Source organism: Podarcis vaucheri (assembly GCF_965113315.1).
Source record: "Podarcis vaucheri genome assembly, chromosome: 13".
Taxonomy (NCBI): domain Eukaryota; kingdom Metazoa; phylum Chordata; class Lepidosauria; order Squamata; family Lacertidae; genus Podarcis; species Podarcis vaucheri.
This window is the reverse complement of record NC_138751.1, coordinates 31,199,530-31,223,272: the sequence shown is the minus strand read 5'-3', so window position 1 is coordinate 31,223,272 and position 23,743 is coordinate 31,199,530. Positions and strand designations below refer to the sequence as shown.

Sequence of the window (23,743 nt, the reverse complement as noted above, 5' to 3'; positions counted from 1 at the left end):
TCCCAGGATTCCTTGGGGCAAGTTGGGTGTGCTTTACATCTCTGTTGTGGACCCACAGTTTCTAAAACCCTTGGTCTCTAATTATTTTAAGAGTGAAGGGTGTGGACTGATGGAGGGATGGAACTGGATTAATTTCCAGTTGAGCTAATCCCCAGGAGGATGACAACCTCAAGATCAAGAGAAAGCTATCAGCTAGAGCGCATGGCTGCAGGGCACCGGTGGCTCCACTTCAGGTGCACCCAAAAGAATACAAGGGCCGTGAGTGATGTCTGTGCTGACAGGACCCCGGGCTTGTGGATGCGCGGCGGATATGACTTGCGTTCCAAGTATGCGCTCCCTCTGCCAAGCTGCTCAGATAATGGAGGGGCTGGAAGCACCCCGGGGCAGGGAGAGGAGAGCTCTCTGACGCAGCTCACCCTTTTGTCTAGCGTCGCAGTGACAGGGCGATGAGAAGGCGCAGGAGCAACGGTTTTTCACTGGACCGAAACGAGAGATTAGGAGAGCTCTTTGAAGAGCAAACTGGCTAAATAAAACAAATGCAAGTCTGCTCATTTCCACCTTCCACAACGACCCTGTCAAGTAAGCTGCATTTCACCAGGGGGTCCAGGTGCAAAAGGAGGCAGGCTGATCCTGCACCTTTAATGTGACGACGACAACAACAACAACAACAACAATTTATTATTTGTACCCCGCCCATCTGGCTGGGTTTCCCCAGCCACTCTGGGCGGCTTCCACAAAGACCAAAAATACACTAATATGTCACACATTAAAAACTTCCCTGAACAGGGCTGCCTTAAGATGTCTTCTGAATGTCAGGTAGTTGTTTATCTCTTTGACATCTAGTGGGAAGGTGTTCCACAGGGCGGGCGCCACTACCACGAAGGCCCTTTGCCTGGTTCCCTGTAGCTTTGCTTCTCGCAATGAGGGAACCGCCAGAAGGCCCTCAGCGCTGGACCTCAGTGTCTGGGCAGAATGATGGGGGTGAAGACGCTCCTTCAGGTATACTGATGAGAGTGGGGAGCCAGGGTGGCACGCTGGCTTGGACCAGGACCTGGGAGACCAGGGTTCAAATTCCCACTTGGCAATGAAGCTTGGACCAGTCACTGCCTTTCAGCCAAATCTACCTCACAGGGATGTTGTGGGGATTATGTGAAGAGGGGAACCATGTGCACTACCTTGAGTTCCTTGGAGGGGAAAAAAAGGTGGATATAAACACAATAAAATAGATGATGTGTGGAACTTCAGCAGTTCTGTGCTGCCATGCCAGCTACACCAGCTGAGACCCCCCTCTACTGCATGAGTATCCTGCCCCCTTTCTATCTTCCCACCCTGCATTTTACAGATGAGGAGCTGTCAGCAGAATGTTATACGCTTCTACTCAGAAGTACATCCCATTGAGTTCAGTGGCACTTACCCTTGTGTAAATGAGTATCCGAATGCAGCCTGAGTTTGAAAGATGTCTCACCTAAACAATTGTAATAGAGGAGGAACCTTTTGTAAAAAAGATGTAATGCAGCAGAAAAGATATAATTCAGTAGAAAAGGTTTGTGGAAAAACACTGTGGAGAAGTCAACTGAGGGTGGGAATTAACTCAGGAAACAATGTAATTATTTGATTTGAGGGGCATTGTGAAAATTTTTGTGTGTGTCTATCTATCATCTATCTATCTATCTATCTATCTATCTATCTATCTATCTATCTATCATCTATCATCTATCTCTATCTATCTATCTATCTATCTATCATCTATCTATCTATCTATCTATCTATCTATCTATCTATCTATCATCTATCTATCTATCATCGATCTATCTATCATCTATCTATCTATCTATCTATCTATCTATCTATCTATCTATCTATCTATCTATCTATATCTATCTATCTATCATCTATCATCTATCTATCTATCTATCTATCTATCTATCTATCTATCTATCTATCTATCATCTATCTATCTATCTATCTATCATCTATCTATCTATCATCTATCTATCTATCTATCTATCTATCTATCATCTATCTATCTATCTATCTATCTATCTATCTATCATCTATATCTATCTATCTATCTATCTATCTATCTATCTATCTATCTATCTATCTATCTATCTATCTATCATCTATCTATCTATCTATCTATCTATCTATCTATCTATCATCTATCTATCTATCTATCTATCTATAGCTATCTATCTATCTATCTATCTATCTATCTATCTATCTATCTATCTATCATCATCATCTTCTATCATCTATCATCTAATCTATCTATGCCTTGAGGCTTCTGAGTTTGCTCATGGATCACCAGAAATCTCTATCCATTGCTTGATCTACTGATGTCCTTCCTTGAAAATGGCACCTAATGAGGAGCAACCAATGGATAACAACATCAGAGAACAAGTCCCTTCCTTGCTTGGCAGCAGACTTTGCCAATCTGGCAATTTCCAGGCATCATGACTCTGCTATCTAGGGCTGATGGGAGTTGTAGTTCAAAACAGTTGTCAAGCAGCAGGTTGGCAAAGGCTGCTTTCCAGTTTCCTCATGTTTATCATAATCCATTTGGGTAATAATAATAATAATAATAGTAATTATTCTTTACACCCCACCCATCTGGCTGGGTTTCCCCAGCCACTCTGGGTGGCTCCCAACAGAATAATAATAATAATAATAATAATAATAATAAGGCAATAAAACATCAAACATTAAAAACTTCCCTAAACAGGGCTGCCTTCAAAAAGTCAGATAGTTGTTTATTTCCTTGACATCTGATGGGAAGGTGTTCCACAGGAATGAGTAGGGATTGCTATTAATATGGTCAACCCAATAGTGGCAGTGATGGGTAGAGTAAGCCTGATGGATAGATCATAGAATCATAGAATTGTAGAGTTGGACGGGACCCTGAAGACCATCCAGTCCAACCCCCTGCAATACAGCTGTGCTATATGCAGATAGAACCTGCAAACTTGACATTATCAGCACCCCACTCCAGCCAGCTGAGCTATCCAGGCGGACCTGATGCATATTACCTTGGTGCCATGAACTGCCATTCTAACTTCCACCCTAGGCATCACTTAATGCCTGCTCTTGTCCTGTATACTTAAGAGACTACATAATTCAGACAAGCCTCTTTAAGACTTCTCTTTAAGACTACTTGTTCTTTCCCCAGATATTAGCCGCCACTGTTGACAATGCTGGCATCGTCCTGCAGATTGACAATGCCCGCCTGGCAGCCGATGACTTCAGAACCAAGTAAGTTGTGCTTCCGCAGAATATGTATGAACCATGAGCAGGTGGAACAAACATTTCATTTGGAGAAGGGTCTCCAATCTACGGCTCCCTGGACTGATGAAGTTGCTTCAGCCATATTAAGCACGGGTGCTAGGATTCAAATAGGCCGACAGCTTCCACGGCAGTTCTAAAAGCCACTAAACAAGTTGGAGCAAGGAAAGAAAAATTAGGTTTAGAAACACAGAGTTTGGTCCAGAACACAAGCAAGGTGTAATTAGCAGGCTGGATTAGGAAGCCAACAAACGAGGCTGGATAATCTGACATCTCATATACCAAGAAACTTAACTGAAGGCCTGTCATGAGCAACTAGTCTGAAAAAGCAAATACTGTATTTTTCTGTGTATAAGACGTCCCCTATTTTGGGGGACTAAATTTAAAGAAAATGAGGGGAGATGGCCCAAAGTTGTTGAGCAGGGCTGTTGCTGGGGGTTGGCAAAGTGGGCAGCCGCTCCCCCATGCCACTGTAGGCGGGAAACGCTCCCTACAGTGCATGCCTCCCACAGCGGCATGGGGGGGGAGTTGCATGCCCGCCAACCAGCTGGCTGGTGGCGCACAGCTTTCCCCCCATGCCACTATCTGTGCCTTGGACAACCCCAGTTTTTTGACATATTTTTGAGCCGAAAAACCTCATCTAATACATGGAAAAATACAGTAAGCAAAACTATGTGGAACAAAACAAAACAAAACAATATGAAAAGGGGATATCTTAATTTAATCTGTCCTTTTTTCTGCTTCCAGGTTTGAGACAGAGCAAGCTATGCGCATGAATGTGGAGGCTGACATCAATGGGCTGCGCAGAGTCTTGGATGAGCTGACCCTGGCCAGGGCAGACCTGGAGATGCAGATTGAGAACCTGAAGGAGGAGCTGGCTTATCTCAGGAAGAACCATGAAGAGGTGAGAGGCAAAGCTGCCATGAACCTGTATCGCATGGCCAGTGGCAAGTAAAGCATCCTACACTTGCTGCCTGCAGTCCCATAACCAACCAGTCATGTGCCTGTACTGCCATGCTCAAGATCTGGTATGTGGAGTACCGGGACAAACCCACATTTAGGGTGGCTTGTGACGGTATGCAGAAAGTCTTATTCATAGCAGTTGAGCAGCTGGTCAAAGCCTGCTTGCTAGCCACCGAGACAGATCCTGTCTTCAAAGGACCATGGCTTTATTCAGTGGTGGAGTATATGCTTTGCATTCAAAAGGTCCCCTGCTAAACCCAGGAGAGCTGATTCCAGTTGTTTTGGGAGAGATGGACAACTTGGACAAGTAGGCTAATCTGCCATAAGGCACATATCTATGTGGTTTTGGACTCCCATGTCACAGCTGGAACAGATAAGCAAATAAACATTCTTTCTTTTTTATTAAGAATGTTCAGAATACATTACAATAAAAAACAAATGATCTAAACAATTTTTTAAAAAAGAAAGTAAAAATAGAATGCAGAGTCCTCTCTCACAGGTAGGTCTTAACTCTTGTCCCATACAGAAAAAGGTGAACCCTCTCAGCTCTCACCTGGGACCTTCCTTTTCTTCTCCCAACCTCCCACCCTGGGAGAACTTCCCTTCCCTGCATCTCACACAGGGTCCTTCACCAACCATTCATCACCTTCATCTGCATGCAGTTCCCTCCTTAACCCAGAGTAGAGGACAAAAAACAAAACCAAAACAAAGCTAATAAACTTTCCATGTTTTCCTCACTTTCCAGGAAATGGCTGTCCTCCGAAGCCAGATGGGTGGTGAGATCTCCGTGGAAATGGACGCTGCTCCTGGAGTGGACCTGACCAAGATCCTGGCAGAGATGCGTGAGCAGTATGAGCACCTGGCAGAGAAGAACCGCAAGGATGCTGAGCAGTGGTTCTTCAGCAAGGTGGGACTTCCTCTCAGGATGAAGGGGCTTTCTGGAGGGGGAGAAAAAGAGTGCCACAGGTTCTCAAGTGGATACTCGGTGCTCTGAGTTTCATGTGAGCAGCACGTCTTCTCCTTTTCCTTGCAGACCGAAGAGCTGAACCGCGAAGTTGCCATCCACACAGAGCAGCTGCAGAGCGGCAAGTCGGAGATCACAGAACTGAGGCGGAGCGTCCAAAGCTTGGAGATAGAGTTGCAGACTCAACTCAGCACGGTAAGGGGGCACGTGGAACTGGGGAGGATGATGAATCTCTGAATGTCCCCTTGGCTCTATCTCAGTGACACAGTCCAAGAAGTAGGAGCTTTTCATTTGAATGATTTGCGGTGCGTTTCTGGCCATTGTGTAACATTGCCCACTTCCCCTCTTTTGGACAATATCATTAGTGTGTCCTTACACAGAGTGCAACTTTGCTTTTGACTGCTCCTTAATAGCTCAAGAAAAAAAAAAAGGTAGTTAAGAGCACAGAGACACACAGGGCTCAAAAGTGAACTGTGCTTAAATCCCATTGAACTCAATGGGATAGGTTGGTGGTGACAAATGGTGCAATCTTATATATGTCTATTGAGCTCGTTGAATTAGGTAGGACTTACTTCCGGCGAAGTGTGCAGCCTATATACACTACACTGTATCAGATTGCAGTCTTTGCGTTCTTTGGGTGAGAAAGTCAGAGGTGTGGCACTGAGAAGCGATGGAGCGAGTCGCCCTGCTGCTCTTGTCTCATAGCCTAGAGGCTCTGCAGAAGTTTAATATGGGATGATTAAAATGTGGTTTCATGGCTAGTTTGTCAGACTAGGACCAGGGAGACCAGATCCCCATGCGGTCATGAAGTTCACTAGGTGACCTTGGACCAGTCACCATCTCTTATCCCACTGTATTTCATGAGGATGAAATGTGTGCCTGTGTGAGTGAGTGAGTGAGTGAGTGAAGCTACTTTAAGCTTCTTGGGTGAAATATGAATGCAACAACAAGTTGTGTATCTATTTCCAGAGTGGTAGCTGGGTAACTCTTGTGCAAAAAAACAACAACCTAGATTCTTGTGGCACCTTAAAGACTAACAAATTTTTATCACGGCATAAGCATTTGTGGGCTGCTTTGAGGCTTCCCACATGCATCTGGTTGGCCACTGTGAGAACAGGATGTTGGAACAGAGAGAGCTTTGGCCTGATCCAGCACGCTCCATAACCCAAAGCTATTTGCTGATTGGACACCTGCATTTATCTAAGGACTTTGGATGTTATTCCTGATTTGACAAATCTGACAATGTTGGTTTCTGTCACTTTCTCAGTTTTCCAATCTTTAATCCAGTTCTCCACATCTCAGTAGTAATGTGCAAGGGTTTTAGAATTTTGCCTGAATTCTTTCTGATAAACACATTTTTATATAGACACTCCCTTTTTTTGCAAGCAACATCCCTCAACATAATGAATTTTATGGAAATTTCCTCTAATATATGCATATTATTTGGTTAGGAAGCTGCACCACAAAATCTAGAAAAGTGCAAATTTTGAAGGATAGTTGTGTTTTGGTTTGCAAACCAAAATCAATTTCCCTCCATCCCTCCTTGAAATATTTCATGAAACCTGTTAAGTTGTGGGTGAACATATCAGACGACACAGCGATTCTTCAAACAGCTCTTGTTTATTCACAGGCCAGAACAGAACTGAACTGAAGGGTTCAGTCAGCCTGCTTATATAGAGCTCCATTACAACGTAACTGTAACAATTTTCTAAAACTATCCAATCACTGAACGTAACTTTCGATCCCTGATTTGCATAACTATCTACAGTATTCCCCTGCTGGCCCAGGGTGAGAACCTCAGTACATAACAAAACCAGCGTGCAGCCCACTACTGTCATTGTTATATACCTGATAATCTTCCAAAGTTCTCAAAGCAATGAATGTGACCCTCCTCTCAATTCTCTTCCTCCAGAAAGCAGCACTGGAAGCCACCCTGGCAGATACAGAGTCTCGCTATGGCTCCCAGCTCGCCCAGATCCAGGTTATGATCAGCAGCATGGAGGAGCAACTGGCTGAGCTGAGGTGTGACATGGAGCGCCAGAACCACGAATACAAGATCCTTCTCGATGTCAAGACCCGCCTGGAACAGGAGATCGCCACCTATCGCCGTCTGTTGGAGGGAGAGGAAGCCCAGTATGTATAAAGATGGGCTGGGATGGCTGTGCTGAGGAGGGATAGCAAGAAGGGAGTTCTAAAACAGCTCACATGGAGCAAAACAGGGAGGTTCCTTCAATATCTTAAAAGCAATTTTATCCAGATTTTGGTGGTGCTGGCATTAATAGATCCATTCATTATTCGATTATCTAATCAACGAACAACACTGTAATTGGTACGCAGCCCTGTTTCCATATTTAAGATGCATTTTTAGGATTTCCTTTTTTTTTTGTATTATCACACTGGCATTTCATAATGTATTCTAGAAAAGCAGTCTGCATTTCTAACTTGGCGATGTTTCTTTCCTCCTTTTCTTACAGCATCAGTTCCCAGTACAACGCAGCTGTGTCCGCAAGAGATGGTAAGAATGCATGCCAACTAAAAAAAGTTCAGTTCTCAGATTATGGGGGAAATATAGTGGAGCCTTTCAAGAGGCCCTGACTTGTCCCATTTTTAGCCAAACCCAGTAGCCTTCTAAAAACAGTAGCTGAAGGACCACCACAAATGGTAAGGAGATAATCTGAACACTAAGACCCTTCATCTTTTGTGATGTTAACTGCTGCCACTGCTAAGTGAGTCAGGATGAAACTATCTCTGCACATCAAAGAATGCTGTTCACCAGCATCACCATCTTGGATTGCAGTGTTACTATCACCCTTGGCTAGAATCCTGAGCAGATTTCAGGCTGTTCAGAAAAATATTATGATGCTTTCCTAAATGCACTTACTGGGAGTAAAGCTGTGCACACATTATACATTTAAAGCACATTTGAAAATCATTTTTCCCCTCAAAAAGGTCTGGGCACCTTAGTTTACCCCCATAGAATTGCAATCCCTAGCAACCACAGTGCCCAGAATTCTTTGAGGAGAAAATGTGCTTCAAATGTGCTTCAAAGGTATAATGTGTGTGCAGCCATAGTCACACTGAACTCACTGAACTCTGAGCAAACATGCCTAGGACTGCGCTGCTAATGACACCCCAGCCCACACAATTCCTGTTTCCCCCAACAATTCCAAGTAGATAAGAGGAAAGTAGATGAGGTATTCATCTCTGCTATTCTGACAGCCTTCCTTGTTCCTTCCCTCAAGGCCTGATTGGCTCCCAGTTCAGCCTCCCAGTTGGCTGAGGACCCTATATAAGCTTCTCGGGTCCTCTCACCTCCTGATCATTCCGTTTTTGATTTTTTTTTTTTTAATAAAATTTTTATTGGGTTTTCACATTTTATATAGACAAAGACAAAAACACAAAAAACATAAAAACAAACAAACAGAAAAGTAAAACAACAAACATATATAGTTTCCAGAAAAAACTTATTTTCTAACCCTGGTCATTGACTTCCCCCCACCCCCTCCCTTGCATCCCTATTCCCAAATTTGTATCAGCAAATTGGCATTTCCTTATCCATCTTAATATTAGTCCTTTATATATATAAAAAAGCAAAATTAAATTTATTCTAAGTTGGACCTCAGTTCCCTTCCAACGATTTCCCATTTTGTCTTAAATAATAATCTTGTTAGCTAAATCCCATAGTCTTAAGTGTTGTTGAAACTAGATTCTTCCCTCCCTCCCTTCCCCGGTTTGTGTCCCTTCCGAAAACATGTCCAAAATAGCAATTATTAGCCCGGATTCCTTACGTCCGAGGCTCTCAAATCTCTTTCAGTCCCTCTCCGCCGGCCTAGTTGGCAATCCTTTATGTCGGTCTTCAGGTCTCGAAAGAGTTCTTTCACAGTCAGTCCAAAATCTCTTCCCATATTTTCAAGCAACTGCTGAGGAATTTCCACAAGGCATGAATTTTGAACATAATCAAAGTCAGAGTCTATGTGGAGGCCCCAATTATATTTCTTTATTTTAAATTCCTTGATTTCATAAATTCCCAGGGCCTCCACTTTCATCTTCTGGATCTTTCGTAGATTTGTAGTAGGTTCAGTCCAATAGTCTCCTTGTTTATATTCCACAGATGTCAGCTTCTGGACAATATTTTCCCATTTCAGTTCTTCTCTTTCTTGTTTTGTCTTCTCCTCTTCTTTGGTTATCATTTCCGGCTCAGCTGTGGATTCTTTCTCAGCCAGGTTCTCATTACATTGAACAGAACTACTTGTTTCAGGATTCAAGGTCATCAATTGTTCACTCATAGCCGTAGTCTGTTCCTGTAAGATTCCAACCAAATAAAACATCCTTTCGATTTCTCCCAGTATCTTTCCATCCACAGCCATTGTAATTCCACAGATTTCCCCCTAGAGGGAATCTGGTTACTTAGTGTTCTTTTCTCCAACAGTCCTCTGTCTTATTATTGATTCTTTGTTTCCAACAATTTTAGTTCAATTGTAACTCCTTTTAATCCAGAGGGGTCTTAAGTAGCAATTTTTCTACTATTAACAGTCCGTTTGACAGCTTTGACAGCTGTCAAACTCTGCTCTTCTTATACCAGCTCCAAAGTAGGACACTCCCGGGCCCGGGAGGGGGGGGTTGCTTACAACAGAAATATACCCCTTCCAACACTCCTCTCTCCTGCTCAAAAAAAAAAATCTTTTCCAAATCTTGGAAGTTACTGTCTTTTTAAACTCACCCTTTACAGGGTAGGCACTCCAGCTTAGTTCTTTTATCGTTGCTCTGGATCATCTGCAAGGGGGGGGGGTGCGGACTTCCTTTTAACACATCCCCCGATCGTCTCAAATTCAATAGGTAAAATTCTTAGAATCCAAATTCAATTAACTCACGGGTTCTTTTTCCCAGCCGAATTTCAAGGAAGGAAGTCAGCGCTCTCCGGTCATGGCTCGCGGCTTCGCTCAGCAGAGGTAGCGATGGACTCTCGGTGCCACGCCACCCCCCGTATCCCCTCCGCAGCCTTTAAAAAGGCTCTTTGCGAATCAGGGGGGGCGCTTAAGGCACCCACCGAGTCTTCAGTCCGCAGGCTTTCGTGCCTGCGGTTTTAAGGGTCCCCGTGTCGCCGGCACGGCAAAGACCCGTCCCCCGCTGAGCCGATTCCCTCCGGAGCTCGGAGGGAATCCGCCATTCCCAGATCGCGCCAACCCCGGAAGTCCTGATCATTCCGTTTTTGAGATGGAGTTATCTGGTGAAGTTATGAAACATCTGAAGGGGAAATAAACCCTCTCTCCAATTCTTCTCTTGCAGTGACAAAGACCTCACGTCAAGTCCGCATGATTGTCGAGGAGGTTGAAGATGGAAAGGTCGTCTCTTCTCGTGAGCAGGTCAAACAGTCCAGCTATTGAAAAGAACCTGCCATCAATAGTGCCCCAAGATTATAGTTCTGTGGATACAGCTGAGAGAGTTTAACATCACAGAATCTTCATGCGTGTTGCAGTATGCCTTCCTTTTTTATTATTAAAAAAAATAGTTATCAGCAAGTTCTCCAAATTAACAAAAACAACACACATTTTCTGTTATGTATGTGTGTGCATCTACATGAAACCTTTGCATAAGGAAGAAAAAGCACACTGTTAGGTGACCTTTACAGTCAACTGCCTTGCTTGCTAATAGCTAATAAAGCATTATTTCCTATAAAACATGAGATCGTTTCATGGTTTTATATTTAGGGTTCTCAAAAATGTAATCATTGTGGGATTCCATGAGAAAGGATAAAATTGGGAAAGAACCAGTGTTTTTTATTGTAGAAAAAAACCAGACTTCAATACTTATTTTGGGGGTGCAAAGATCTGTCTTTATTCGAAGCAATTTACACACAGGTCCTGCTATCCAAACACAATTTCTCAGGAAATTGTTTGTTAGGTGAGTGTTTGTATAATGACTTGATGATTTCCATTGGTTCCTATTGGAATTTTTTTAATGCATTCCCAACCAAGGAATTTTGATCTGCAAATGATGAAAAAACCTGGGGAAACCCAGGGAAACCATCTGAAACCTTGCAGAGGGCAAAAAAGTAAGGGGGGGGGAATGCTCTCATATTTGTGCAATCTCTCCTTCTCCCTCCCTGCTCCTTCTCATCATGGTTTTTGATGAAATGAAAGCCGCAGGCCAGCTAAACACACAAAAAAGTAAGGCTTGTTTAAGGCTGATAATCTGTTTACAGTACTATGTGAAGGTCTAGATGTTTGGGTATCTGAATCTGCAGTGTGCATAGCGAGGTTTGAGTACTAATTGCTCATGTTTGGATAAGTGAATTTTCATATACTGAGCATTTGGATAGCAGGACCTGTGTGTATTGCTGAAAGGAGCAGGTAGAAAACCCAGCAGAGAGTCCCTCAGCTTAGGTTGGTTCCTCTAAAGAAATCAGGCATTTTTACACAGGTTCATAGGGCTGCAGATATGGAATTTAGCCAGGCTATTTCCCAGAAAACAAAGGCGTTACTTCAGCTTTTTAGCTTCCAGCTCACCTTGCAGTTTTGCTCTTTTAGTTACATTCCAAGAATTTTCTTGTAATAACATTTGAGACCTGGGCTTTTTGGCTTTGACTCTTTTTCTTCTACATCTTTTTCTATTTACCGTTTCATCCACAGAAAGAGAGTCCAATCCTCAAAGGGAGCTTAATGAATATCCTCCAGCCACATTCTCAGTTATCAGCTTACCCTTTCATTCTTCTCTGTCTCCTCCCACCTCCTTCTGCAACTACTGTGTTTTGCTAAAGAACTTCTCAAAAACTCAAACTTGTGGTGAACAGGAAGGCAACACAGAACCACCTTTGGATTTTGTGGGGTCTTGTCTGAGCAAAATACCCCCAGTGGGACTACCTGCTCCTTGATTCTCTCCCAGCTACCCATTTCTTTGCTCTCCCTCCTACCCCAGTATGTAGAACTGCCTGGAATGGATGACACAGCCCTAGTCACATGCTCAGAGAGGACAGGTGAACAGGCAGAAATAACAAGCAGAAGGGCCAGAAGGGAGGAGGTTGGGGACAAAAACAAGATTAGTTGGCTCTGCCTCACTGGCTAGCAGCTTGCTCTGGCTCCCCCTACTGTCAACCTCCCTGAATTCCACCCTACCAGTCCTAATGAGCACCACCCTTCACTTCAGCCATGGAACCTCTCCAGCTGTAACCAGGGTTGGGCAGCTTTAGGTGACAAAGAATGGCTACGGCTATATGGAGGACCAGTAATCTCCCCCTACACCCCTCCCCATTTCCATGTTTATTTACTTATTTAGAATATTTATATACTGCCCTTTGCACAAGAAACAGGTCTGCTTACAACAACATCAAATAGATAAAGATGATGATGATGATTTTCATTTCTACTCCACTTTACATTATTAAGAAAAAATTTCTCAAAGTGGTTTACAACACATTAAAACATCAAATAAAATAATGTAAAATACATACAATCCCTAAAATAGCACAATCCTTTAAAAAAGACCGCGTCAACAAACCACTGATCATGGATTGGCTGTGCTGCCTGGTGGTTGGCCTTCAGCACTTTTTTTGTCTGGTAGCAAGATTTGAACCAGGGTCTCCTCTATAATACAGTGACTGCACGTTAGCACTGACCCCCTGTTGGCGGAGGTGAGAACAGCAGGGAAATATTAGCATTGCCTCCTTAGACTCCTGATTGTCTGGGAGGATTCATGTGACAGTTTCCTGCCACTTTGGGTTGGCATAACTGGATGCTTCCATTGGCTGCTCAGTGCATTTTTTGTTTTTGCTGTGATAATTTGTCTTGCCACACCTTACTTCACCACCATGGGAGTTTTGCCAGAATCAGAATCCCAAGCTTCCCGATCAACATTCCTCAAATTCAACCGCACAAGTATTGCCAACAGCAGGCTAAGGACTTTTGAATGGCAGCTTGCTGAGCCAAATCGACTGACGGAGCCTTTTGATGAAAGCGAGCTACTTGCTTGTGTGTGCAACAATGTGGTGGTCAGGAGAAAGTGCAAGGGCATAAAAACGAGAACATCAAAACCCTGTGGTTAACCAGCATTTGTACTAAGCAATGCTTTGAAGGGTTGGAGTACTGCAAAGGAGCTTGAGCTTCATTAGAAATGGTGATTAAGGTGATGATGATTGCCTTGCTGGAGGTGAAACAGTGCCCTCGATATGAACAATGTAGACAGGTAAGCCTGGACATCAAAGGAAGGAACAAGGAATGAGGTGGTGGAGACAGAACTTTCCCCACAACACATAGCTCACATTACTGAAGATAACTGGGAAAAGTGCAGTAGAGGACAGTGAAATGGCAGAGCTGGAGGCCTCCAAGGTGCAGGAAGCAAGAGATGGGTAGCAGAAGGAGGATCTTTTAGAGTGGTCAGCAAAAATGGCCTCTCAAAACATGCTGGTGGGCAGAGAAAGTGTGCTGACCATTTCCACTGAATTTCTCCAGGGGGAGGAAAAAATCCACCAAAAAATGGGGAAGTCAGGGATTTTTTGTGTGACAGGACTCCCTAGTATGGAGTATTGGAACTTTGGGCTGGCACCCACGCCACTTCTATAAATATATGAGAACTGGCACTTCATTTTTGAACAAAAAAGTGAGATTATTCAACTTGAATTGCTCTTCAAATTCACATTGTTTCAATGCGTTGCTTATTCCCCTGACTATTGCTTCTTGGTACAATTTTCCTTCTTCTTCTTCTTCTTCTTCTTCTTCTTCTTCTTCTTCTTCTTCTTCTTCTTCTTCTTCTTCTTCTTCTTCTCCCTCACTGCCCTTGACCTTAGTTGCCATCCACTCTGTAACATCATCAACAAAATCACATGGGTTGTCACAGCCAATACATCAGCAGTGAAGGAAGATGAGGTTGAGTACTATGAAGGGAAAGAACCATAAAGGGAAATAGCAATGGGGGAACAAAGGCAACCCAAAGACAACATCAGTGGTGCCAAAAAATGGAAGGCAGTTTTTGACAGTCGGGAAAAGAAACACTAAACAAGGTAAATCGTTTCAGTCTATGTCCTTGACAAAACTGAAGAACAGCAGAGAACAAGCCCAAGGCCAGTAAAATCGAAGTCTGCCTTTATTATCCTCCCTAATGAGGTGAATAGGTCCATGGTCCTGCAATCTATTAATTGCAACCATTGTGGAAAAGCCCATAGCCTTTGCATCTCATATGTAGCACCCTCCAGCCTGCGGAAAAACCCATTAAAAGTTCTCTCTTAAGGTCATGTTCTGTTATACACTTCATGCCAATCATGGCACTAACAAGAACTCATAAAAAGGAAACAATTACTGAATGAAATGTCACCAAGTAAAACTGCCCTGACTCAGCTGGCTTCATCCCGATGCCGTGGGGCAGTTAACAGTGATAGAGCAGCCCCCTTCAGGCCTTCAAAAAGAATTCATGGAGCTCAAACTGAGCAGGAGGTGAACACACCAGGCACCCCCATTTAACTCACCCAACTGTCCCATGTTGATCAGTCACAGTCCACAGGGACTTCCACCACCCAGGAGGGTGATTGGCCAAACAAGGAGAGGTCAGACATTGCTGGTTGTCCAGGCAGAGGAGCAAGGCAAAGGTTAGCCCCTTGGAGGGAGATTAAGGTCTGGGTTCAGCACCACAGATAGCTCTCTGAGAGCTGAGGCCAACCGTCCAAGTTGCCTCAACAAAGACCTGGCTGAGTTGTAATAGCAGCACAAGGGAGCCTTTGACTGGAGGCCCCACCCAGTGAGTAAATAGCCTCCTGACTATTTAAAGGGCCCTTCCTCTTAGCTCCTTTTGGGGTAATGGACTTTCCAGCTGTGGTATTGCTTGATCCCCTGAGGGGGTCTGTAGACCAACCATCAACATCTGCTAGCAGTGTTTCCTTCAGTCTCAGAGAAGGGGATGCAGGCTCCAGGGATAACAGTCCCAAACAGGAAAGACCTGGGGGTGGGTTCTCCTCCCCCTCCTCCCCCTCCTTCTCAGAACCGCAGTTACCAGAGGAGAGGTGGTCCAAAGCCGTGACAGAAGGAGGCTCTTAAGGGCACACAACTGAAAGCCTTCTTGCTCAATGGTGGGGGCAGAATGGGTACAACCAAGTGCCTGTGGGAACATGGGGTAGAGGCTGGCAAGTTCATCCCTCCCTAGTTTGAGCATCCCCCCACTTTTTTTGAGTATTAGTAAGGGTGAACTTTAAAGGTAAAGGTAAAGGTACCCCTGCCCGAACGGGCCAGTCTTGACAGACTCTGGGGTTTGTGTGCCCATCTCACTCAAGAGGCCGGGGGCCAGCGCTGTCCGGAGACACTTCCGGGTCACGTGGCCAGCGTGACAAAGCTGCATCTGGCGAGCCAGCGCAGCACACGGAACGCCATTTACCTTCCCGCTGGTAAGCGGTACCTATTTATCTACTTGCACCCGGAGGTGCTTTCGAACTGCTAGGTTGGCAGGCGCTGGGACCGAATGACGGGAGCGCACCCCGCTGCGGGGATTCGAACTGCCGACCTTTCGATCGGCAAGCCCTAGGTGCTGAGGCTTTAACCCACAGCGCCACCCGCGTCCCAAGGGTGAACTTTAGGCAATCATTATTTTGCACACAATATCTTGAGATCTTATGGGGCCTCCCATTCCTGTTAGGCTTGCCAATAAGGCCTCTCTGCTCTCTGAACCATGAGGATCAGGTTAAAAGCTACCAGTGTCTTTGGAGCCAGAAACTCTGTTCATCAGAGACTAAAATCCTCCACCTAACACATTTTCTGAGTGGGTGAGCTTGAGATTAGAAAGCCAGCTGGACAAGAACTGCAAAACAATTAGAGGGTGTTTCCTCTGTCATCAGTGCATCAGCTATCCATGGGACAAGGGATGATAGTGACACAAAAATTGTGTACAATTGAGGTAGTTCCAGTGAGGGATAGGAGGGGCTGGAAGCTGCAAGCCTCTGATTCTCTGGAGCAGTGATGAGATCTGGAAATCCTAGGATGTTGCCATGCTACATCTGGGATGTTCTAAAAGATCAGATTAAGTGCAGAGCTGAAACAGGAATGAAGTGGTGCTTCCTGAACATTTTCACCCATGGCAAAACAAGCCCTGCGACTCAGCATTTTGTTTTATTTTTGCATTGCACCACAACTTGTGGAAACTGCTTCAAAGGAGGCAGATGGCCAGGATGAAAGGGTAAAGCGCTGCAGTTGCTAAGGCAACTAGGCTTAATCAAGAACATAAGGTGAAACAGATCCACGGCGGACAACCAGTGGCTTGTCCACACCAGAACAAAATGTGTATCTGCACTGGTCTGTCCCCCATCAATGTAGGAGAGAAACTCTTCCCATCTCACAGTTGTCCTAGATCTTTCCCCCTTTAAATGTGTCCCTGTCAGAGACCAGATTGAGGATTACAGCTCTGATGAGGAATGGTGGGAACCTCCCCCTCTTCCTGCTCCTGACCAGGATCCTGAAGCTGCCCAGGAACAGTGGAACAGTACAGTGGCACCTCTGGTGACAGATTTAATTTGTTTCAGGGTGCCGTGCGCACCCTGAAAATTCTGTAACTTGAGGTGCTGCTTCTGCGCATCATTTCCCTTTTCGATTCATTAACTTGCCCTTAAGCTGCAAAAAGCATCAACGTTGCAAGTTAATACCTTCTGTTCAAGATGGCTTGAGAAGTTGTTTTGATGACTTAGGAAGGCTCACCAGGGCAAAGCTCTGCTACTTCTTGTCTGCTGTGGTTCCAAAGACAAGCTATACTATCAAAACTGAAGAACAACTGAAGCAAGTGAACTGGCTCTTTCAAACGGGGATGGGGAACCTGTGGCCTTCCAGATGTTGCTGGAAACTGCCACCATCCCTGCCCACTGGCCATGCTGGCTGGGGCTCATGGGAGCTGGAGTCCAACAACATCTGGAAAGCCACAGCTTTCCCACCCCATGTTCAAGGGTTTGAAGCCAAACAACTAAGGGTTCATCCACACTTCCATTTGCCTTGCAGCTGTACCCTGGGAAAACCATGGTTTAGCACAGAATCAGAACAAACAGCAATCAGGTTTTGTGTGGATTGTTGTTTGTTCTGATTTAGCACTGAAGAGCAGGTTTTCTGGAGTGAAGCACCTGAGCAAAGTCAAAACTGCTTGGACTTGTGCCTAGAAAGCATGGGACAAGCTGAAAACCTCTCAGACCTGCACTTTCTAGGCATGGGGCAACTGGAAATATGGACAATCCCTCAGTCATAATCAGAGGAGATCCATTAGAATCAATGGAGTTAAGTTCATTGTTTTTGGTGGATTTGCTGTTGAGTATTACTAACAGTGTTGTGACAGCATTTTTGTTTCTCTCGTTTATCTAGAAAATCAATTATCAGAAAATCTATGTTAGTGCTGAACTAAAAATTCCTGATTCAGCAGGAAACCATGGGCAATGAGCTTTAGGAAGATAATTCTTCCAAAAAATTACACACCTCTTTTCCTGGACTCTGTTATTTAGCAAAGCAGTAATTAACGTTGATCTCTCATCAAGTCAGAAAACAAGAGACTGAGAAGGGCTTGTGTATCATAAATTCCATATCTCCTTTTAAGCATGTAGAAAGATAAGAAATGCTGCTTTTTATTCTTTGCGGAAGGAAAAGAAGAGGAGTATTTGTGTTATTCCTTGCTTGAGTTACAATGATTGCCATTGTGTTGAAGCGGCGATGCTCAAAAACATAACACACAAGGATAATAAAAGTGCTCTAAAATGAAGTGGAAGCGGGGAGGAGAGAAATTGTGATGAAACAAAGAAAGACTTCTTAGGGCATTGCCACAATTTCTGAGTGGGATTCAATCATATACTGGCAAATTCAGGCTGCACCATGAAAGTTAATTGTGAGCTCTTGCACAAGGAACCCTCTTCCCCCAAAGATCAGCCTTTCTGCAGCAAGGAAAGTGACAGGAAATGCACTGGAAAGTGTGGGATGAGACTTGTTTGACGCAGTGGCATCTAACTTCCCCACAAACAAATCAGAACAAATGTTCAATAAACAGTCAACGCCATCTAAACTCCCTGCAAACGGATCAAGTTCTATGCTCAGCAAGTTGTCTGGAAGTGTCTCGTGCTTTTTTTGTCAACCATTCTCTGCCACTCTGATGTACACTTCTCTTTTTCCCACTACTCCCCTTGAGAAAATTTTTAGTCTTACACCAGTCTTAAATAAGGGTCACCCCACCACATACTTTTTCTAGGTGGTTTTTATGAACACGGAGAGGCTCTGGGTTTAAGTTGAGCACCATGGAGGCAGTGGCGTAGCTAGCCGCCCGGGTGCCCGGTGTGGCGTGCGTGTCCTGCAGGCAGACACAAGCCCCACGCTGCTAAAATAAAGCAGTGTGGAGCTTGCAGGCAGTCCGCCCGCCGCCTCCCCCTCAGGAGAGATACATGGCTCAGGCATGCTGCAGTCCCCGCAGTGTGGCACCCAATGCCACCTGCCTCACCTAGCTACCAGTGGCATAGGAAGGGGGGTGCGGGGGGGTGCCGAAGTTATTTTTTCAAAAAAAGTGTTACGAGCCCATTTTTTAATACAGTGGTACCTTGGGTTACAGACGCTTCAGGTTACAGACTCTGCTAACCCAGAAATAGTACCTCGGGTTCAGTGGCGTAGCGTGGGGGGTGCCAGGGGTGCCGGCCGCACCGGGCGCAACATTTGGGGGGGCGCGTTTGGCCGGCCCTCCTTGAGGAAGCAGGAACCCCACTGTCCTCGGACCTCCTCCGAAGGCTGGCGGTGGGGCGGAGAGACCTTCTCCCCGCGCCAGCCTTCGGATGGCTGTCCTGAAGACTTGTGGTGGGAGCAGTGGCGTAGCGTGGGGGGTGCAGGGGGGCCTGCCACACCTGGCGCAACATCTGGGGGCGCGCGGAAGAGACTCGAGTGCTAAAATCCACGTGTTAGGGGGCGCAAATTACTTGCCTTGCCCCGGGTGCTGAGAACCCACGCTACGCCACTGCTCGGGTTAAGAACTTTACCTCAGGATGAGAACAGAAATTGTGTGCTGGCGGTGCAGCGGCAGCAGGAGGCCCCATTAGCTAAAGTGGTACCTCAGGTTATGAACAGTTTCTGGTTAAGAACAGACCTCCAGAATGTATTAAGTTCTTAACCTGAGGTCCCACCGTATATATTTTAAAAACACATATTTTTGCTATTTTGTCACTCCCCTCAGTGAGGGCCACCGCACCCCTCTTCCTTACACCACTGCACGGAGGATCCCAGAGAGCAGAAGGTCAGGGTGCTGAAAGCTGGAGAAGAACCAAAGAGACCACTAGGTCAGGCCAATGGCCCACCCAGTCCAGCATACTGTTCTTACAATAGCCAGCCAGATGCCTGTGGGAAGCCTTAAACCAGGATTTGAGCACAAGAGCATTCTCCGCCTCCTAGGTTTCCAGCAATTGGTTTTCAGAAGTGTTGCTGCCTCCAACTGTAGAGGCAGGACATGGCCTTTATGGCTAGTAGCCACTGAAAGCCCTCTCCTCCACGAAAACCTTGAGCTACTTCCTCCAGAACAATGTTTTTTCATATACCCTTTAGCACATTCCCATTCTTTTAATAAGTATATTGGTATGTAACGAATGAAACTTTGCAGGGTTAAAGAAAGAGAAAAATGGTGCAAAAAGTTTAAAGATAGAGGTAATCTACATTAGACATAACAATTTAGAAAGAGTAAAAATTTTGAGGTCTTAGAACAAAGGAAGGACGTCAGTATGAATATATGTATGTAATGCTTAGAATGATGATATGGTTTTGTTTGTAGATATGTGGTTTTTTGTTCTTTTTTCTCTTGTGTTTTTTTTTCTTGTTTGTACTGCTTTATTTTGGATTCAGTGTTTGTAATTTTTGTTGTAATTTTGCATTGAAAATATTATTATTATTTTAAAAAAGAAAACGTTGAGCTTCTTCCAAATGAGAGCAAGTGGAGGCTTATCTGTGGTGGTTTAGAGGTGCTGCGGGGTTCACTCGGACATATGGCGCCAAGCAGCTGTGGGACAGCTGGGAGGAGCATGTCCGGGAGGAAGCTTTTCTTCCCCTGGCAATTGTCCATTTCCCCCTTGTTCCAATGCAAACCCCACATTTTGAGAATCTCATCAACCAAAATGTCCCCTCCACAGCCAGGAACGTGTTGCAAACCAGGAAATGCCATGAAGTTAAGAGTTTCAGCCGGTTGAGGATGTGACCCGAGGGATTTTCGCTGAGGCACCCAGTTCCTTTGAAGCTGGCATTTAAGTTTTAATTTCCTTCTGCACCGGCTGGGGGGAAAGCGTAGAGAGGAGTATATTAAAAGGGATTTGGGATGGAAGTTTATCATTACTTGGAAATAAACCCCAGGCTTCTGGGCCATTTCTATGAGCAAGGCTTGAGGTAATTAACTCAGTTTACAGTAGCTTTAGCCTCAGATGAGTCAACCAGCTAAACCATCTGCCCAGGCAGTACCTGTGTGCTAGCTTTGGGGGTTTCCAACAGACACTGTCCTAATGAAGAAAGGTTAACAAACTGGTTGGTTGCACCTAAAACAATGGTGTGAACTCAGTTCTAATAAACAGAGGGCTTGTCCACACTTCTCTTTGCCCCATCGCTTCCCCTTGGGAAAAACCCGTTCTTTAACACTGAATCAGAGCAAAGGTCCATTGAGTTTTCATTTGCTCTGATTAAGCAGTAAAGAGGGTTTTTTCCCCCCACAGACAGTGATGGGGCAAATGGAAAACTGCTTGGACCCCTGCCTAGAAAGCATGGGGAAATAGGAAAACCTCTTGAACCAATGCTTTCTAAGCACAGGACAAGCCACCACTGGTAGAAGGTGTAAGCAAGGAGCGAAATACGCTTAGTGTTAATCTGGCTTTTTAAAAAGTCTGGCAGGGAATTTGTGCAGATGGAAAATCTGCTTTAAAACCCCCGCCTTGCTGATTCTCCCCACCTGCGATTCCAAGCAACAAGCTGTTTGCTAGGCATTCCTGTTCCTTTTCCAGCTGGAGAGTCTTTCAACAGTGTCTTCAACATGGGTGTAAATACTGTCTTTACTGTACCTTGGCAATATTGTAGTGGTTTTCTATTGTTACTTAAAGCAAATAATGAAAAAGTAATGACTGAACATTTTCTCTGACAATTTCTCTTCTAGAATACAGCAAGTTCCTGGGTGTTGTTGTTTGCTGAATCAAATCTGTCCCTGTTCATATTTGTCCAGCTTCATTACAAAGTGAGAAAAGACCAAAACGTCTTCCTAGGAAAAAGCATCTCTCAAGACTGGATTGTTCAAAAATTAGGTTTTATTTCTACTGAAAATGTTATCAGAATGCCAAAACCCCCCACAAAAAACCTTTAAAATGCCCAGTTCAGCTTAGAAGGCTCTGGTACCATTGGACTATGAGACACCAGATGTATGACTTCATCTAGTTCTCAAAATAAGGGCCCCGCCTGTGAACCCTAATTTCCTCCCACTCTAAAATATTTCTAAGTGAACGGAATAGCTGTTTATTCCTTGACTTTTGCCTTTCAGGTGGATGGGCAGCAGTGTTAGGAGGGTGGTGAGACTGGTGGAGCCCTCAATGTTCACTATTTAAACTCTTAGTGGTGTTGGGCCTGAAGTGCAGAAAGCGGGCGGCAAACTTAAGTCCGTATGGCAGACACTCCAATTTCATTAAGAGCAAACATTTGTCAGTACCACAAAGGACTCAGAAGATGTATAATCAGCAGCCCCTTTGGGCTATTATGCCAGTAGAGAGAATGAGATTTAATAACCAGAGTAATTAGCTAGCCCCAAATCCAGCAAGCAAATAAATAAGAGACACTTCTGAAGTCAAACATCGTTGGACAGGCAACACCCTTCTCGTGAAGTACCACAAGAAAAATGTTGACTGGGGAATTATTTTCTCGAGTGAGAAAATGGAGAAACGAAAAACGCAGTGAACTAGCAAGGCTAAAGCTAAGGTTGGGACTGAAATGGAAAATAATGCAGTCCCACTCAAGTTGTGGTGGGGGGCTTCTTTGAGAGGACATCGGGTAATGCCATAGCAACTTATTATACCACCCCCCAAACCCAGCAAAATGAATTTGCTTCACAAAATTATTTGCTGCACATATTGATGCTTAATATATACTGAAAAGTCACCAGATTGTTCAAAATTCAACTGACACTTGTATTTGCCAAAAGGCAATGATCCCACCTCGCCACCCCAGTTATAATAGCAGGCATCAATATTAAATTTCAGGCTGTAAAATGTAGAGCCTCTGTATTGTTATATGGACAAACTTAATTCAGGGCTGTTACACTAAATTTAAGCCAGGGTTGTTGACTGGTTAGAGCAGCATTAGCCAAACTAGTGACCTTTATTGGTTTAGTACTAAATCTCCCAGCAGCCCTAAGCAACATGAATAACGGTCAGTCCAAAAAACCTGGAGGGCATCAGTTTAGGGAAGGCTGCTCTAACCAAGCCACCACACTGGCTTAAATTTTGAGTAAAAAATTCACATTCAACCTTTGATTATTTGTGAATATTCATTCAGCATTTGAGTGATAATTTTCAGCTATACTGTATATTGAATTGGGAAACACAACTGTTTTCACGCTTAAAATGGGTCATGTTTCAATTCTACTAGAGTTGTCTGTGGAATATCCTTAGATTTTGATTTTTGGGTGGAAAATAGAAATGTGCTACTCCCCTCTTGCCCCTATTCAGTGACATTGTTCCTTCTTAGCTACAGGAGCTTTGGTACCAGCCACCCCCTCCCAGTCTCAGCTTCTTTCTCCTTCCTAAATGAGTCGTAAGAGTGACCCCCCTAGCAAAGCAGGAGTCCTTTGATGAATACAATGACACAACGATGTGACATATGCAAATCATATCTGACTACAGAATGAAGTTACTGGGGCAAATCAGGGAGGCTGAGAATGAGGACAATGCTTCTGGGACATAGGTGAGCCCAGCCGATCAAGGATCATGGAATGAATAGAGCGACACCACCAATACCACACAGTCAATCAAATTTGTCAACTTGATGACATCACTGAGGGCAGCAAACGAAATCCGTTTCAAACAAGATCAAGTCAGGCAGCTATTTCTCAAGAGGTGTCAACGTCGTCAGCGAAAAGGAGGCGCTTTTCAACACTCAATCAATCAAAGTTCGAAAACTGAGTTGTTTTGTCTCATCCTTAAATTGACGAGATTGCATTCCAGCTGTGGAACAAAATTAGGCTGGCTCAGGAAAGCCTCTTTTCATCCTGTAGGCAAAAGAGGCTATTATGTACTGCTGTGCCACAATCTGTTTGCCAAGTGCGTCTCACAAACAGCACAACATTTTACTCCTCGTTGGGTTTTTCCCCCTCCCAGAGAGCTGCTGACACGCGCAGCATCTTCTTCAGATCCCATTATATCTTTGCCTTTGGGAGATCTGTGGCACAGATAATTACAGTATCCAATGCTACGAGTTTAGAAGAAAGGGGGGAGGGGAACCACCTCACACACGAAGCAAAAAAGGAGCTCAACCAGTACTGGCGACACCCTCTGCAGAAAGTATAAATAGAGACCTGGTGGGGCCCGGAGCCTAGCAGTCTTACTTTACA

At 44.5% G+C, this 23,743-nt stretch overlaps 1 protein-coding gene across 1 annotated transcript in view; it reads left to right on the top strand.

The window, feature by feature from the left end:
- Positions 1-10,889, top strand: part of LOC309516618 (uncharacterized protein) — a 35,784-nt gene extending 24,895 nt beyond the window's left edge. Inside the window, exons 10-16 of the mRNA XM_082195378.1 lie at positions 3,170-3,252; positions 4,030-4,186; positions 4,991-5,152; positions 5,279-5,404; positions 7,122-7,342; positions 7,684-7,724; positions 10,496-10,889. Coding sequence (XP_082051504.1) covers positions 3,170-3,252; positions 4,030-4,186; positions 4,991-5,152; positions 5,279-5,404; positions 7,122-7,342; positions 7,684-7,724; positions 10,496-10,593 — 888 coding nt within the window. The 3' untranslated portion in view covers positions 10,594-10,889. The remainder of the gene's footprint in view (positions 1-3,169; positions 3,253-4,029; positions 4,187-4,990; positions 5,153-5,278; positions 5,405-7,121; positions 7,343-7,683; positions 7,725-10,495) is intronic.
- The last annotated feature ends 12,854 nt before the right edge of the window (positions 10,890-23,743 follow it).